This window comes from Magallana gigas, chromosome 5 (genome assembly GCF_963853765.1).
Source record: "Magallana gigas chromosome 5, xbMagGiga1.1, whole genome shotgun sequence".
Taxonomy (NCBI): Eukaryota; Metazoa; Mollusca; class Bivalvia; order Ostreida; family Ostreidae; genus Magallana; species Magallana gigas.
The window spans coordinates 28,136,694-28,149,812 of record NC_088857.1 but is presented as its reverse complement, the minus strand read 5'-3'; the positions used below and the strand labels follow the sequence as shown (position 1 = coordinate 28,149,812).

The 13,119-nt window shown below is 32.8% G+C and overlaps 1 protein-coding gene across 4 annotated transcripts in view; it reads left to right on the top strand.

Moving 5' to 3' along the window:
* LOC136275295 (fibropellin-1-like) overlaps window positions 1-13,081 on the top strand; it is a 37,150-nt gene extending 24,069 nt beyond the window's left edge. For 2 of the 4 annotated variants that reach the window (XM_066083939.1, XM_066083941.1), the window contains 13 exons: window positions 2,842-3,000; window positions 3,510-3,550; window positions 8,367-8,480; window positions 8,700-8,813; window positions 9,267-9,380; window positions 9,707-9,817; window positions 10,786-10,899; window positions 11,155-11,268; window positions 11,457-11,570; window positions 11,818-11,931; window positions 12,402-12,515; window positions 12,632-12,745; window positions 12,933-13,081. In XM_066083939.1, the coding sequence (XP_065940011.1) occupies window positions 2,842-3,000; window positions 3,510-3,550; window positions 8,367-8,480; window positions 8,700-8,813; window positions 9,267-9,380; window positions 9,707-9,817; window positions 10,786-10,899; window positions 11,155-11,268; window positions 11,457-11,570; window positions 11,818-11,931; window positions 12,402-12,515; window positions 12,632-12,745; window positions 12,933-13,060 (1,465 nt within the window). In that variant the 3' untranslated portion in view covers window positions 13,061-13,081. The remainder of the gene's footprint in view (window positions 1-2,841; window positions 3,001-3,509; window positions 3,551-8,366; window positions 8,481-8,699; window positions 8,814-9,266; window positions 9,381-9,706; window positions 9,818-10,785; window positions 10,900-11,154; window positions 11,269-11,456; window positions 11,571-11,817; window positions 11,932-12,401; window positions 12,516-12,631; window positions 12,746-12,932) is intronic. The other 2 variants (XM_066083940.1, XM_066083942.1) reach the window with 2 other exon arrangements.
* Window positions 13,082-13,119: the final 38 nt, after the last annotated feature.

Sequence of the window (13,119 nt, the reverse complement as noted above, 5' to 3'; positions counted from 1 at the left end):
AGATGCAAAATCAACTGAAAGGCATTTTTTGAAAATGTCCAACCATATGAAATATGAAAGAGTATATAAACACCTATATTTTTAATGTGTGTGGGGCAGCTTCATCAAAATCATCTTGACAAGCAATTTAAAAAGGGTGAATTCTCAAATTCATGAAATAAAAAACTCTAACGGTAACTCCAATTCAATTAGAATTCCTTATTTGCAGTTTCATTTATTACATGCTCCTACAAAAGTGGAGGGGGGGGGGCAAATCCATGATATATAAATTTAAGAAAAGTGTCTGCTCCAAAAAAAGTTGGGAGGGGGAAGTAGCCTCACCCCAACCCCTGGTGCTACGTGCCTGTGATGTAAACAAACGGTGTGCTCTGGTGTATTCCCATGATCCCAACGGACTCGTCCACTAATCGGCGCGCAAAAACTATGAATGAGACAATATGTCGCGAAGTCCTGCTTTACCTGTTTACCATTCAAACAACGGCTGAGATCTTGATCCAATTGTTTGAATGAACTTGTCCATTGGCAGAGATCTATGGGGAGAGGGTCAGATGAATTTTTTGACATTTGTTTTGTAACAGCTACATACATGTAATATTATACTTTGTATCGAATGTTTTGGAAGAAATCTATCGAATTAACAAACACATTTGATTAGTAATTGTTCAATGTAGCAATGTACATAAGACGTACACGCGAGTTATGACCCCTTTTCAAGATTAATGAAATCGTCCAACTGAACAATTTCGGGTCACAGCCCGCTTTGGCGATTTAGTTCCTCCAGTAAACATTCCAGCTGTATAAATATATTTTTGTTTTTATCCAAACTGATGACGCTCTTGCAATAATGATAATCCAACACCAATTATTGCTTACATTACACCGTAGTAGACAATATGTAACAATTTGTTGCGACGACCCCACTCCCCCTTCTTTACCGTTCAAATATGGTGGAATGCTGATCTAATTTAAATCAGGATTACACACGTGCACTGCATGTTGAACATCCCTTTTACTTGGAAATTCTTGATCGCTGTTGTTATTACATTCCATATAAAATTTGTATCAATTGTGAATGTAAATGCTGACACCTTAAACATGCATCGGTTAATCTTTTGTGTGAAATATCATGATATTGCTTACTCCCATTGTTTACACTGTTTCGGAGAATGCAACTTTCAAACCTTAGATATGCCTGACGTCATGACGTCTGGCAATAAATAAAATGGAACAGTTTGATGCGATTTTAGTTTTGATGGAAAGAAGTTTTTAGATCGGGGTGCCCAGGAACGCGGGTTTATTAACATCATGGCGGAAAGTGTAGTGCGAGTTAACTATCGTGTAGATTCTTTGCATTTTACAACATTGTTTTAAATATGCAAACAAATATTCATATTATTTTTAAATTTCACTTATTTTTATACCACGACGTATTAGTAGTAAACCTTATAATACATTAATCTGTAAACAATGAACAAATAGACTAAGTGTTCTATGTCTATATGAACAAATTATGTATGCACAAAACAGGGAAGTTGAAGGGGGTGACCCCCTCCCCAATTAATATATTTTTTTTCTAAACAGTGACAAAATATTATATGAAATTTATCCCTAAATAGCAAAATTTAGAGCTACGACGCCGTGAATACCCACTCAATGGTTTGAAAAAAAATTGTTGTTTTTTTCCAAACAGCGACAACAAAAAGAAGTAAGGCAATGTAGATGTATATAACATCCATTTCAGTTTAGATTTTTCTTTAAATTTTCTTCTAAATATCCAGCCATGCAGTTGGCTTTTAATTTCAAGTTTAAGGAATACATGTAGCCTAGCTATGTTAAGAAAGCAATTAAGAAAAAATTCGAACACATTATAACCGTGAAAAAAGAACAAAAATAAATGGTTCAACATATGTAATGAGGTATCTCACTCCTTTTGCTTTTTTGCGCAGATGATCATTATATCTAAATGAATATTATTTTATTTTTTTTATCATCACCAGAAAAAAAAATTAGTTCATGCTTACAAGGCATTCATGAAGAAAATCCATTTGAATTCGAGAAACAAAAAGGTTATTTTTAAGCCAAATTTTGCGAGAATTTAACCTTTGAAGCCCGATATTTAAAATTTGACATCACTGACTCCCATGTTTTATTATGTTAAAATGATACTGTATACATATCTCGGCAAACTGGATTAATCTTATAGAATTCTTGATTATTCAAAAAGTTTTTATTTAAGATCAAAGATATTGTCTATTTGAAGTGCAAAAAGGTCCCCAAAAAAATTATGCAGCTTCGTACAATTTTTTTTCGTAATCCCTCTATTCAGTGTGACCACTGAGCATAATAAAAAAACAATTTTTGAAGAAATAAGTTTCTTAATCAAAAATACTGACAACAAATCCTGAACAGGCTGAAATTGCATTTTAGGTACTAAAAGTTCAAATTCAATGGACAATAAGTCTGAGTGATGAATAATGACCCCCTCCCGTTATTTATGTATTTTTAAAGTATGTTATGTGTGTAGATTTCATTGATATACTTCTCAACAAATTTTTGATACAACATTGAGGAGTGGGATACATTAAACATTGTATCATATTAATTTGTAAAGTGTTAATTTCCGCTGGATATCATGCAGAAATTTTTAAATAAATAAACGTTTTCTTGAAGTGTCGTTTTATCAAATTTGGTTTGAAATTTCATTACAAATTATGTATCAATCAGATTGTATTTTAATATATATCCATCATTTCAAATACTGATAAAAGAAGTTAAAGTCAATGAGTCATGAGGTAGCTTCAAAACCTTTCTTATGTTAATATGTATTTGAATCCTATTCAGAGTAACACAATTCCATATTATGTCGCCTCTCAATTTTACAATGTCGGACATCGTGCAAGGTGGGGCAAATGATTATGAGGTTACAATGTCATTGGACTCCAATACCGAGGATCTCAATGGAACATATGTAATGTGTTTTTCAGCAGAGACAAATGAAAGTTAAGTAATTTATGATACTATTTATTATTTCTTATTTTGAATACGGTCATTAATTTTCTGAAATCTCCCCGCCTGTCTACTTTTTTCTGGGTTTTTTTTTTACAGCTCAATACATGTATATAATTATGTTTAAATATTATGTTGTTTTCGTTCCTCCTAAATTGTCTATTTTTTTTCATGAATTAAGAATATTGAATTTCCTTCTCTTTACAAACAGATTTTAACTCTTCGGTAACTATTTCTTTAAAGTTTCATTTTTCGGTCTGCTGCAAAATTTTGGTAAATTATTCACTTGGCTTTTCATACAATTGCTCGATTATACTTAATATATCTTTATTGATATTAAATGTTCTCTTTTCAATGCAAGCAATGTTTTCCTCAGCTATCACTCATCAACCACGATAATCAGTGTCTTGAATAATGTGGTCTTTTCTGTTTGTTTCTTTGTTTTGTGTGAGGAAAAAAAAAACAAATTGACTGTTTAATTATTTAATTTCTATATTTTGCAGGATATCCTCAGAATCAAGATGTATCACCGTGGATTTAGGAGGTAATTAATAACTACATATATGTGTAACCGAGCAGTCAAGGAAAATGAAGATAGTGTACTGTGTATCTGATGACTTTATTTATATTTTGAATATAGAATCATTGACCTACAAAATAATACATTATATGAGAAAACTGACAAAATGAAAGAAAATACATTAGCTATAAGCTACCACAAATACATTATACGTTTCATAAAAAATCAGCGCGTACTGTAAAGAAAGCTATCATTTGAACTTTACAGACACATTCCAAGTATTGTAACTTTAATTACAAAAATACACTTTTGTATTGACAAGGCAATTAAAATAAAACCAGAGACTAAGCATTTACACCGATAAGTAAAACATAAGTTAATATAAAATTTACATACCATAAGATGCCACATATATCAACCGGATGGTTTCTTGAAACGGTATACTGCTCTAACTTAATTAGAATTTTATTTCTCAAGAATAAAAAGATATAGTTTGAGAAAGAAACATTTTATACATCTACAAATCTACAAATAATATATATACAAGCTTATCAACACATACTGGAGTAAAAACTGGCTCAGTCACTCACTTAAGAAAGAAGAACCTGCTGGGTTGAAGCATCCACGTGGTAGAAGCTACCCGATGTGTGTGACATCGCCACAACGATAGTTGTTGAACCCTGCAGGGCATGTGACAAAGGTTGGAAGATCTACGAGGTAGAACTTCGTCAGTACGAGAATACTGAGACGGACTGAATTGTACAAGCAATTAAAATGATACAAGTAATTATATTGCAATTAGCAAATGAATACTTAATGGGGAAAAATATGAAATATTAGGGCAAATAAATTGACTGAGCCGGCTCTTTTTGGCATTACCATGGCAAAGTAAGATAAAGGTGAGTGGCGGGGATGGTGGTGGATAGCTGATGCTGTAGCTGTCCAAGAACCATCCGAGATAAGAGGTCACGTGACTGGACCGATGGCTAGGGGGGCATTTATCCCGGCCATCTGCCCATTACATAAGTAATCAATTTGTAGTGCTTGATAGCAGATACAGTTGCAATATTTTAGACATGATAATTACGTACAAAGCTGTAGTAAAATATAAAAGTTGATAATGGATGAATATGAATTAACAATATTCTTAAGAAATAAACCACGCTTAAACAAACTTAAGCTTCAATATAGGTAACTTATTTATACACCTAGCTTCAAAATAATTGGTTAATATTATTAGCCAATGAAATTACAGATAGGAAGAACTCAATTTACTTGCGCAGTAAAACTTTGACTGATAAAATTTTAAGATTCTATTGAACAAAACGAAAAATAGAAAATACAAAACGAATAAATACACATAGACATATTACTCTACTATCACATATGCGTATTAAAATATTCATTTTATTTATCCTGACTAATGAGCAAAGGGATAGATGCAACGATGAACACATATACGTGTTGGTCTGACATGTTTTGCAACATGTTATTTTCACCTTCTGCGAAAGTATCTATTGATTTTTTTTGGGGGGGGGGGGGGGGGGGGTTAACTGTTTTTGCTCTTCGTAAAGAAAAAAAGGGGTCAAAGTTTTACAAAAAATATATCGAGAAATCTTTTATAACGTTCTTCTGAAAAACCGATGTGGAAGCATCCTTAGGTAGTAAAGATTCGTTTGTTAGCTCACCTGAACCGAAGGTTCAAGTGAGCTTTTCTGATCACCCGTTGTCTGTCGTCCGTCCGTCCGTCCGTCTGTCTGTCTGTCCGTCCGTCTGTAAACTTTTCACATTTTCAACTTCTTCTCAAAAACCACTGGGCCAAATTTAACCAAGTTTGGTACAAAGCATCCTTATGGAAAGGGGATTATAAATTGTTAAAATAAAGGGCACAGCCCTTTTCAAAAGGGAGATAATTGAGAAACAGTGAGTATAGGGTGCATGTCTTTAAAAATCTTCTTCTCAAGAACCACTGCACCAGAAATGCCAATATTTACACAAAAGCTTGTATATATAGTGAAGATTCTAAATTGTAAAAATCGTGACCCTCGGACCAAAACTTGGGTTCCAGGCGGGGTTCAAAGTTTAACATATATAGAAATACATAGGAAAATGTTTAAAAAATCTTCTTCTCAAGAACCACTGCACCAGAAATGCCAATATTTACACAAAAGCTTGTATATATAGTGAAGATTCTAAATTGTAAAAATCGTGACCCTCGGACCAAAACTGGGGCCCCAGGCGGGGTTCAAAGGTTAACATAGAAATACATAGGAAAATGTTTAAAAAATCTTCCTTTCAAGAACCACTGCACCAGAAATGCCAATATTTACACAAAAGCTTGTATATATAGTGAAGATTCTAAATTGTAAAAATCGTGACCCTCGGACCAAAACTGGGGCCCCAGGCGGGGTTCAAAGTTTAACATAGAAATACATAGGAAAATGTTTAAAAAATCTTCTTCTCAAGAACCACTGCACCAGAAATGCCAATATTTACACAAAAGCTTGTATGTATAATGAAAATTCTAAATTGTAAAAATCGTGACCCTCGGACCAAAACTGGGGCCCCAGGCGGGGATCAAAATTTAACATAGAATTACATATGAAAAATGTTTAAAAATTTTCTTCTCAAGAACCACTTCACCAAAAATGCCAATACATACACAAAAGGTTGTATATATAGTGAAGATTGTAAAAATCGTGACCCCCGAACAAAAGTGGGGCCCCAGGAGGGGTTTAGATTTTAACATATATAGGAAAATGTTTTAAAATCTTCTCAAGAACCATCGTGCAACTGTTTGGGATATTACTATGCATACATGTACATCCTTAAATAATGTAGATTCAAAAAATTGTAACTCCCCGACAATTGATGGGCACCAAGAGGGGTTCAAAATTTAAACATTTTAAAAAACAAAGGAAAAGTTTAAAAATTTTCTTCTCAAGAACTACAATGTTTTAGTTAGTGGAATATCTATGCATGCATCCTTCGCTTATGTAGATTCCTAATTCGTAAAATCGTGACCCCCGGACCAATAATGGGGCCCCAAGATGGGGTCAAAGTTTATTATAGAAATATAAAGGTAACAGGTTAAAAAATCTTCTTCTCGAGAACTACAATGCTTCAATTTGTGAGATTACTATCATGCATACAACCTTGGATAATGAAGGTTCGACAGTTTTAAAATAGTGACCCCTGGACTAATACTAGGGACCCAAGATGGGTTTAAAGTTAAATGTAGAAGTACCGGTATATATGGAAAATGTTTAAAAATCTTCTTTTCGAGAACTACAATGCATCAATTTGTCAGATAACTACGTAAGCACCCTCAAATAGTGTAGATTCGAAATTATAAAAGCCGTGACTTCAATCTAATACTGGGGCCCCAAGAGGTGTTCAAAGTTTAGCATAGAAATATAGAGGGAAAATGTTGAAAAATCTTTTTCTAGGGAACTATAATGCTTCAGCTTGTGAGATAACTATGCAAGCATCCTTAAATAATGAAGATTCCAAATAATTAAAACTTTAGCACTGGACTAATACTGTGGCCCCAAAAGGGGTTCAAAGTTTAACATAGAAAGATATATTGAAAATGTTTTTAAAAAGTTCTTCTCGAGAACTATAATGCTACAGTTTGTGAGATTACTATGCAAGGATCCTCAAATTGTGTAAACTCTAATGTAGTGGAACCAAGAGTTATCTTTCTTAATGTTCTGTACAGTCTGAGAGTTATTCCTCTTGAAGTGGAACTCTTTTACGTTCAGTTTTTCAGGTTGTGTACTTGCGGTCCCACCGCAGTGCTACACATTTTCATTCCTATGTTACTATTTATGTTGTTCAAGCCAACCATAAACCTCGGACCATTACTGGGTCCCCAGAAAGGGGTTCAATGTTTAAAATAGAAAAAGCATATGCTACGAAATGTAATGTTACAAGGAACTGCTGTTCAGGTGAGCGATGTGGCCCATGGGCCTCTTGTTAAAGTTGTGATCCTGGGAGGTAGGTAGGAGCCACGATGGAGGGGATGTCAATTTTTTTCGTAGGAATATACATGTTTATCCTTTTTCTGGATTTATTATTTAGAGCCAAGAAGTAACACGTTAGTAGTTTTGCTACATTGAAAGGCTGAATTCATAGCAAGAATGTAGAAATTGTGTTTTAGTATACCCAAATACCATGCATTTAAAGCTCAAAATCTCAACAATGAACAAAGCAATGATATATGGTATCCAGAACCAGCGTTATCTATCGCTTTGGAATTATTAACACACTTGCAAGAACTATATCACTTTATTAATTGATTTGATAAAATAATAAAAGAAATATAGAATATTTGGATATCATAAGATAATTTTTCTAAGAAACATAGGGCATACATTGGGCATATTTGTTGCCCCTAGCAAACAGTGAAGTTATATAAAATTTATAATAGATTTTACTTTGTTTTATAAAGGTGTTGAAAAACTGGCTTAAATATTTAATTTCTTTCTTTCATCGTGTCTTATGTAAACGAGCGCGTTCATCAATTTATGTGCGTACGTTATTAAAACATATGAATATCCACTCAATTAAGCGACCATTTTAAAATTAAAATCTCACTTAGCATGCAGATATTGATGATCGCCAACCAAATTCTTGTCAAAACAAAGACACTTGCACCGACCTGGTCAACAATTGCCAAACTGATTTTTTTTACATTATTTAATGAAAGTGAAAATTTCACACATTATTATTGCATAATATTTTTCTGGGGAAAAACTACACGTATAATGAATGTCTCAATAATCGTTACCTGAATTCGGTCTTTATTGATTAATATAACGAACCTTCCTCTCCTTAGATACTGATGACTGTGCATCCCAACCTTGTCAGAACAACGGAACTTGTATAGATCTGATCAACGATTACCAGTGTAACTGTATAGACGGGTTTAATGGAACGAACTGCACAAATAGTAAATTTTAATACGATTTTTTAAAACTATTGGTTAAGTTCATTGTGTTTTATTTAAATGATATGTGCTTTAGTACATGTACGTATCATTAAACTATATGATAGGAACTCTAACAAGTTTCATTCCAATGAAATCTCATTAATTAATAATGAAAAGTATAACTGAAACGTCCTGCAAATCATTTGCATTTAATCGATGAAATTGATCTTTTACATTTAGATATCGATGACTGCCAAGCAGAGCCTTGTCAAAACAATGGAACCTGTACAGACCTGGTCAACGACTACCAATGTAGTTGTGTTGCAGGATTCAATGGAACAAATTGTGAAAATAGTAAACATCATAAATGCTTATCAGTACAATTCATACAAAACCATCAAACAATTAAATTACGTACAGAACCAAATTTTGAGAAAATATTAGAAAGAAGTTCAACTTATCCATAAAATGTTTTATTCTGTCATCCGTAAGATGCACGTGCAATTCAGACGTATGATATATGTATATTCTTTAGATTGCATACAAACAATTCGACATTGTAAATAGTCCATAGACAGAGAATTTAGATCTGGACATACATGGATTTTGCTTATTTTCGAAAAGCAGTTAAGAAATGAATTATTTGTGATAATAATTTTTCCAAATGCATTATCTACAAATAAATCAGTTGCAGAACATGCGTTTGCTACTTAAACATTTAGTTCTGTTACTTTAAGGCTTCTATGCTAGACTTTTCCTATAGTGATATATTATAAAATTATATGTTATATATGTTTCTTACTTTAGACATCAATGAATGCGCAGTACAACCTTGTAAGAACAATGGAACGTGTATTGATCTGATCAATGGGTACCAGTGTATTTGTGCATACAGGTTTAATGGAACGAACTGTGAAACAAGTGAGCGGAGGCTTATCTATTTCCAATGTTATTAATTATAGATCAGTTTATTGTTGGTATTGTATTAGATATTCTCTAATATGTAAATTAATGAATGATTCAACTTTAAAATTGTGTTAAACTAGATTTCTATTGAAAAAGAAATATATTGGTTTTAATCATTTTCCATGTTTTGGGGGTTTCTATTTGTGTATGTTAATTAACATGTATAAGTAGGTCCTGCTTAAATGTTTGGTCCGAAAACTAATCTAAAAGTAACCGACGATTTAAAAAGATTCAATGCAATTTCTTAAATTTGTCCAATCAAATCTTTTGAATATTCGCAGGTAATGATTCATGCCCAAGCGATTGTCAAAACAATAGCACTTGTATAGACATATTCAGCCACATCCACTGTCAGTGTGTTGAAGGATTCAATGGAACAAGGTGTGAAAACAGTAAGTTCTATAATTCTAACTACACAATTTAATCTTTTGTAAAGGATATTTCAAATAACAAAGTCCAGCAGGTAATGAACTAAAAACATGCTTTTTTATTTTTTAATTGGAACAAGAAAATGACCATTTCGTAATTTGATTAAACACTTTTGTTATGAAGCTCGGGAACTACTTTTATACCAATTATGGAAAAACAAATTTCTTTCTGAAAATAACAATATTGCACGTTGCTTATGAAATAGGTCATGGGTGCATTGCTCAGAGAATAAAAATGTTATTGTATTATTGATACAAAAGATCAAACAGGCTCACCCCCAAACAGTGACCGGGCAATCTCTCTCTCTCTCTCTCTCTCTCTCTCTCTCTCTCTCTCTCTCTCTCTCTGGAGAGGGGTAGGGGATTGCGCTGTATGTATCATGACCATTAAAATTAGTACCTTTGCCCCGGTATACTTTTTGTAGAGAAATAATCTCTAAAAATTTCTTTGACATTCGTTGATACCTAAATAACACTATAGCTTGACAATGATGCAAGGTACATGTATGTGTAATTCTTGCTGCGCTCGCCAGAACGGTAGCACCGTAAAACATATTAATGAAAAGGATGAATTAAAGAAATCATCAACCAGTTGAACGAACGATATATAATTTGTATGATTTTTTAAAACAATTCCCTGATCATATCGCAAATGAACCTTTATTTTTTCCACTAGTAATGCTATGAAGTAGATTTATTGACGCTTCACGATGATGAAATCATGATAAAACTTTTAAGGCTGTTGTGCGGCCATCAGGTGCATTTAAAAAAAAGTAAACATTTTTTGAACTGGCTTGTTTATACCAAAACTGACCAAAACTGTTGTCAAAAGAAAAAAAAGCAATAAATATGAGATTCTACGTGTTGTTTTAACTGCAAATTAAGCATACAAGAACAGAACAATGCTTTTAAAATCAGTTACGTGCTTTTAGATATCGACGACTGCATACCAGAGCCTTGTCAAAACAACGGAACCTGTACAGACCTGGTCAACGACTACCACTGTGATTGTGTTGCAGGATTCAATGAAACAAATTGTGAAAACAGTAAGACTATCAATTCATTATATTTTCTGGTAGAGGAATAACAATGGCCTATCCTAAAGTGTCATTTTGTTGTTACAATATTGACTTGTATTGATATGATTTTGTTATAAAAATATTTGAGGACCAAGCTATTTTTTAATGGCAAATGAATACGTACATGAAATTGCACATACCGGTATTATTTACTGAAACAGAAAATTGTTCTCAAATGTTTTTTTTTATTTTTGTTCATTAAGTTTTTACTTAAACTTTTAGATATCGATGACTGCCATCCAGATCCCTGTCAAAACAATGGAACCTGTACAGACCTTGTCAACGACTACCGCTGTGATTGTGTTGCAGGATTCAATGAAACAAATTGTGATAACAGTAAGCTATACAGATGCTTAGTTTGAAACAGATCTTAAGATTAAAAGCTTTCTTCTTCATCAGATATCTTATTATTTTCTTAGTATGACTTTAGTGTTCATCCATTCTCTATATAATTAAAACTCGCTGGCAATAAACAACAACACTTTTTTTCATTTTTACAATAAATTGTATTTGGTCGGGAACAGATATCAATGACTGTCTTCCGAATCCTTGTCAAAATAACGGAACCTGTACAGACATGGTCAATAATTACAAGTGTGATTGTGTTCCCGGATTTAATGGAACAAACTGTGAAAACGGTAATTACTGCTATTACAGAAAAATTGTTTTAGATTTAAAGTTAAAGTGCAATGATGAAATTTTAACATTTACTTTAATGTTTTTGAACTTTGTAAGATGTATGATTTGTCAGTGAATTTTGTTACCTGTGTTTTAATTGATATATTGATACTGTGTAAATATCGGACGTTTACATCCAATAATTGATCCGAGGAATGTTATTATTCTTTTTATTTCTGATCAATTATTCCGTGCTTGGAATTTTAGACATCGACGACTGCATACCAGAGCCTTGTCACAACAATGGAACCTGTACAGACCTGGTCAACGACTACCACTGTGATTGTGTTACAGGATTCAATGGAACAAATTGTGAAAACAGTAAGACTATCAATGCATACTATTTTTGTCTCTGGCAGAAGAACAACAATGACCCATCCTGAAGTGTTATTTTGGTGTTACAATACTGAATTATTTTGATAATTATTAATAATTTTGTCTAAACAAATATATAAGGACGAAGTCATTTTCTGTTTTTTTTTAATAGCCGATGAATGATTACATGAAATTACATACTGTGGTTTCATCAATATTCGTTGAATACCAATTTTCGTGGATTTCGTTGTTAAGTTGATCCACAAAATTTAATGTTCATTGAAGTTCAATTTCAACTAATATTTTGTATTGATAGGATCACTGGCCACGAAATAACGTATCCTTGAAACTGTTGTTTTCAGAAAATCCACGAAAATTGATACCCACGAAAATTGATAAAACCACAGTATATCATTTACTGATAAAGAAAACTGTTGATAAATGTTTTTTATTTTTGTTCTTACTTAAATTTTTAGATATCGATGACTGCCAACCAGATCCATGTCAAAACAACGGAACCTGTACAGACCTGGTCAATGACTACCATTGTGATTGTGTTGCAGGATTCAATGGAACAAATTGTGAAAACAGTACGTACCGCATATGCTTAATTTGTTTTAAATTTATATCCAAAGATTTATCGAATGCAATGAAGGCATTTTTTTTTATCTGTACTGATTGTGGTTGTACTTGAAATTGATTATAGATATCAATGACTGCCAAGCAGAACCTTGTCAAAACAATGGAACCTGTACAGACCTGGTCAACGACTACCGCTGTGATTGTGTTGCAGGATTCAATGAAACAAATTGTGATAACAGTAAGCAATGCAAATGCTTAGTTTGGAACAGATGTATAGATTAAAAGCTTTTTTCTTCATCAGATATTTTATTATTTTCTTAGTATGACTTTAGTGTTCATCCATTTTCAATATAATTAAAACTCGTTGGCAATAAACAACAACATTTTTTCCATTTTTACAATAAATTGCATTTGGTTATGAACAGATATCAACGACTGTCTTCCGAATCCTTGTCAAAATAACGGAACCTGTACAGACATGGTCAATGATTACAAGTGTGATTGTGTTCCCGGATTTAATGGAACAAACTGTGAAAACGGTAATAACTATTAATGCAGTATTTTTTTCAGATTAAAAGGTGAAAACGCGATGATGAAATTTTGAATATTATT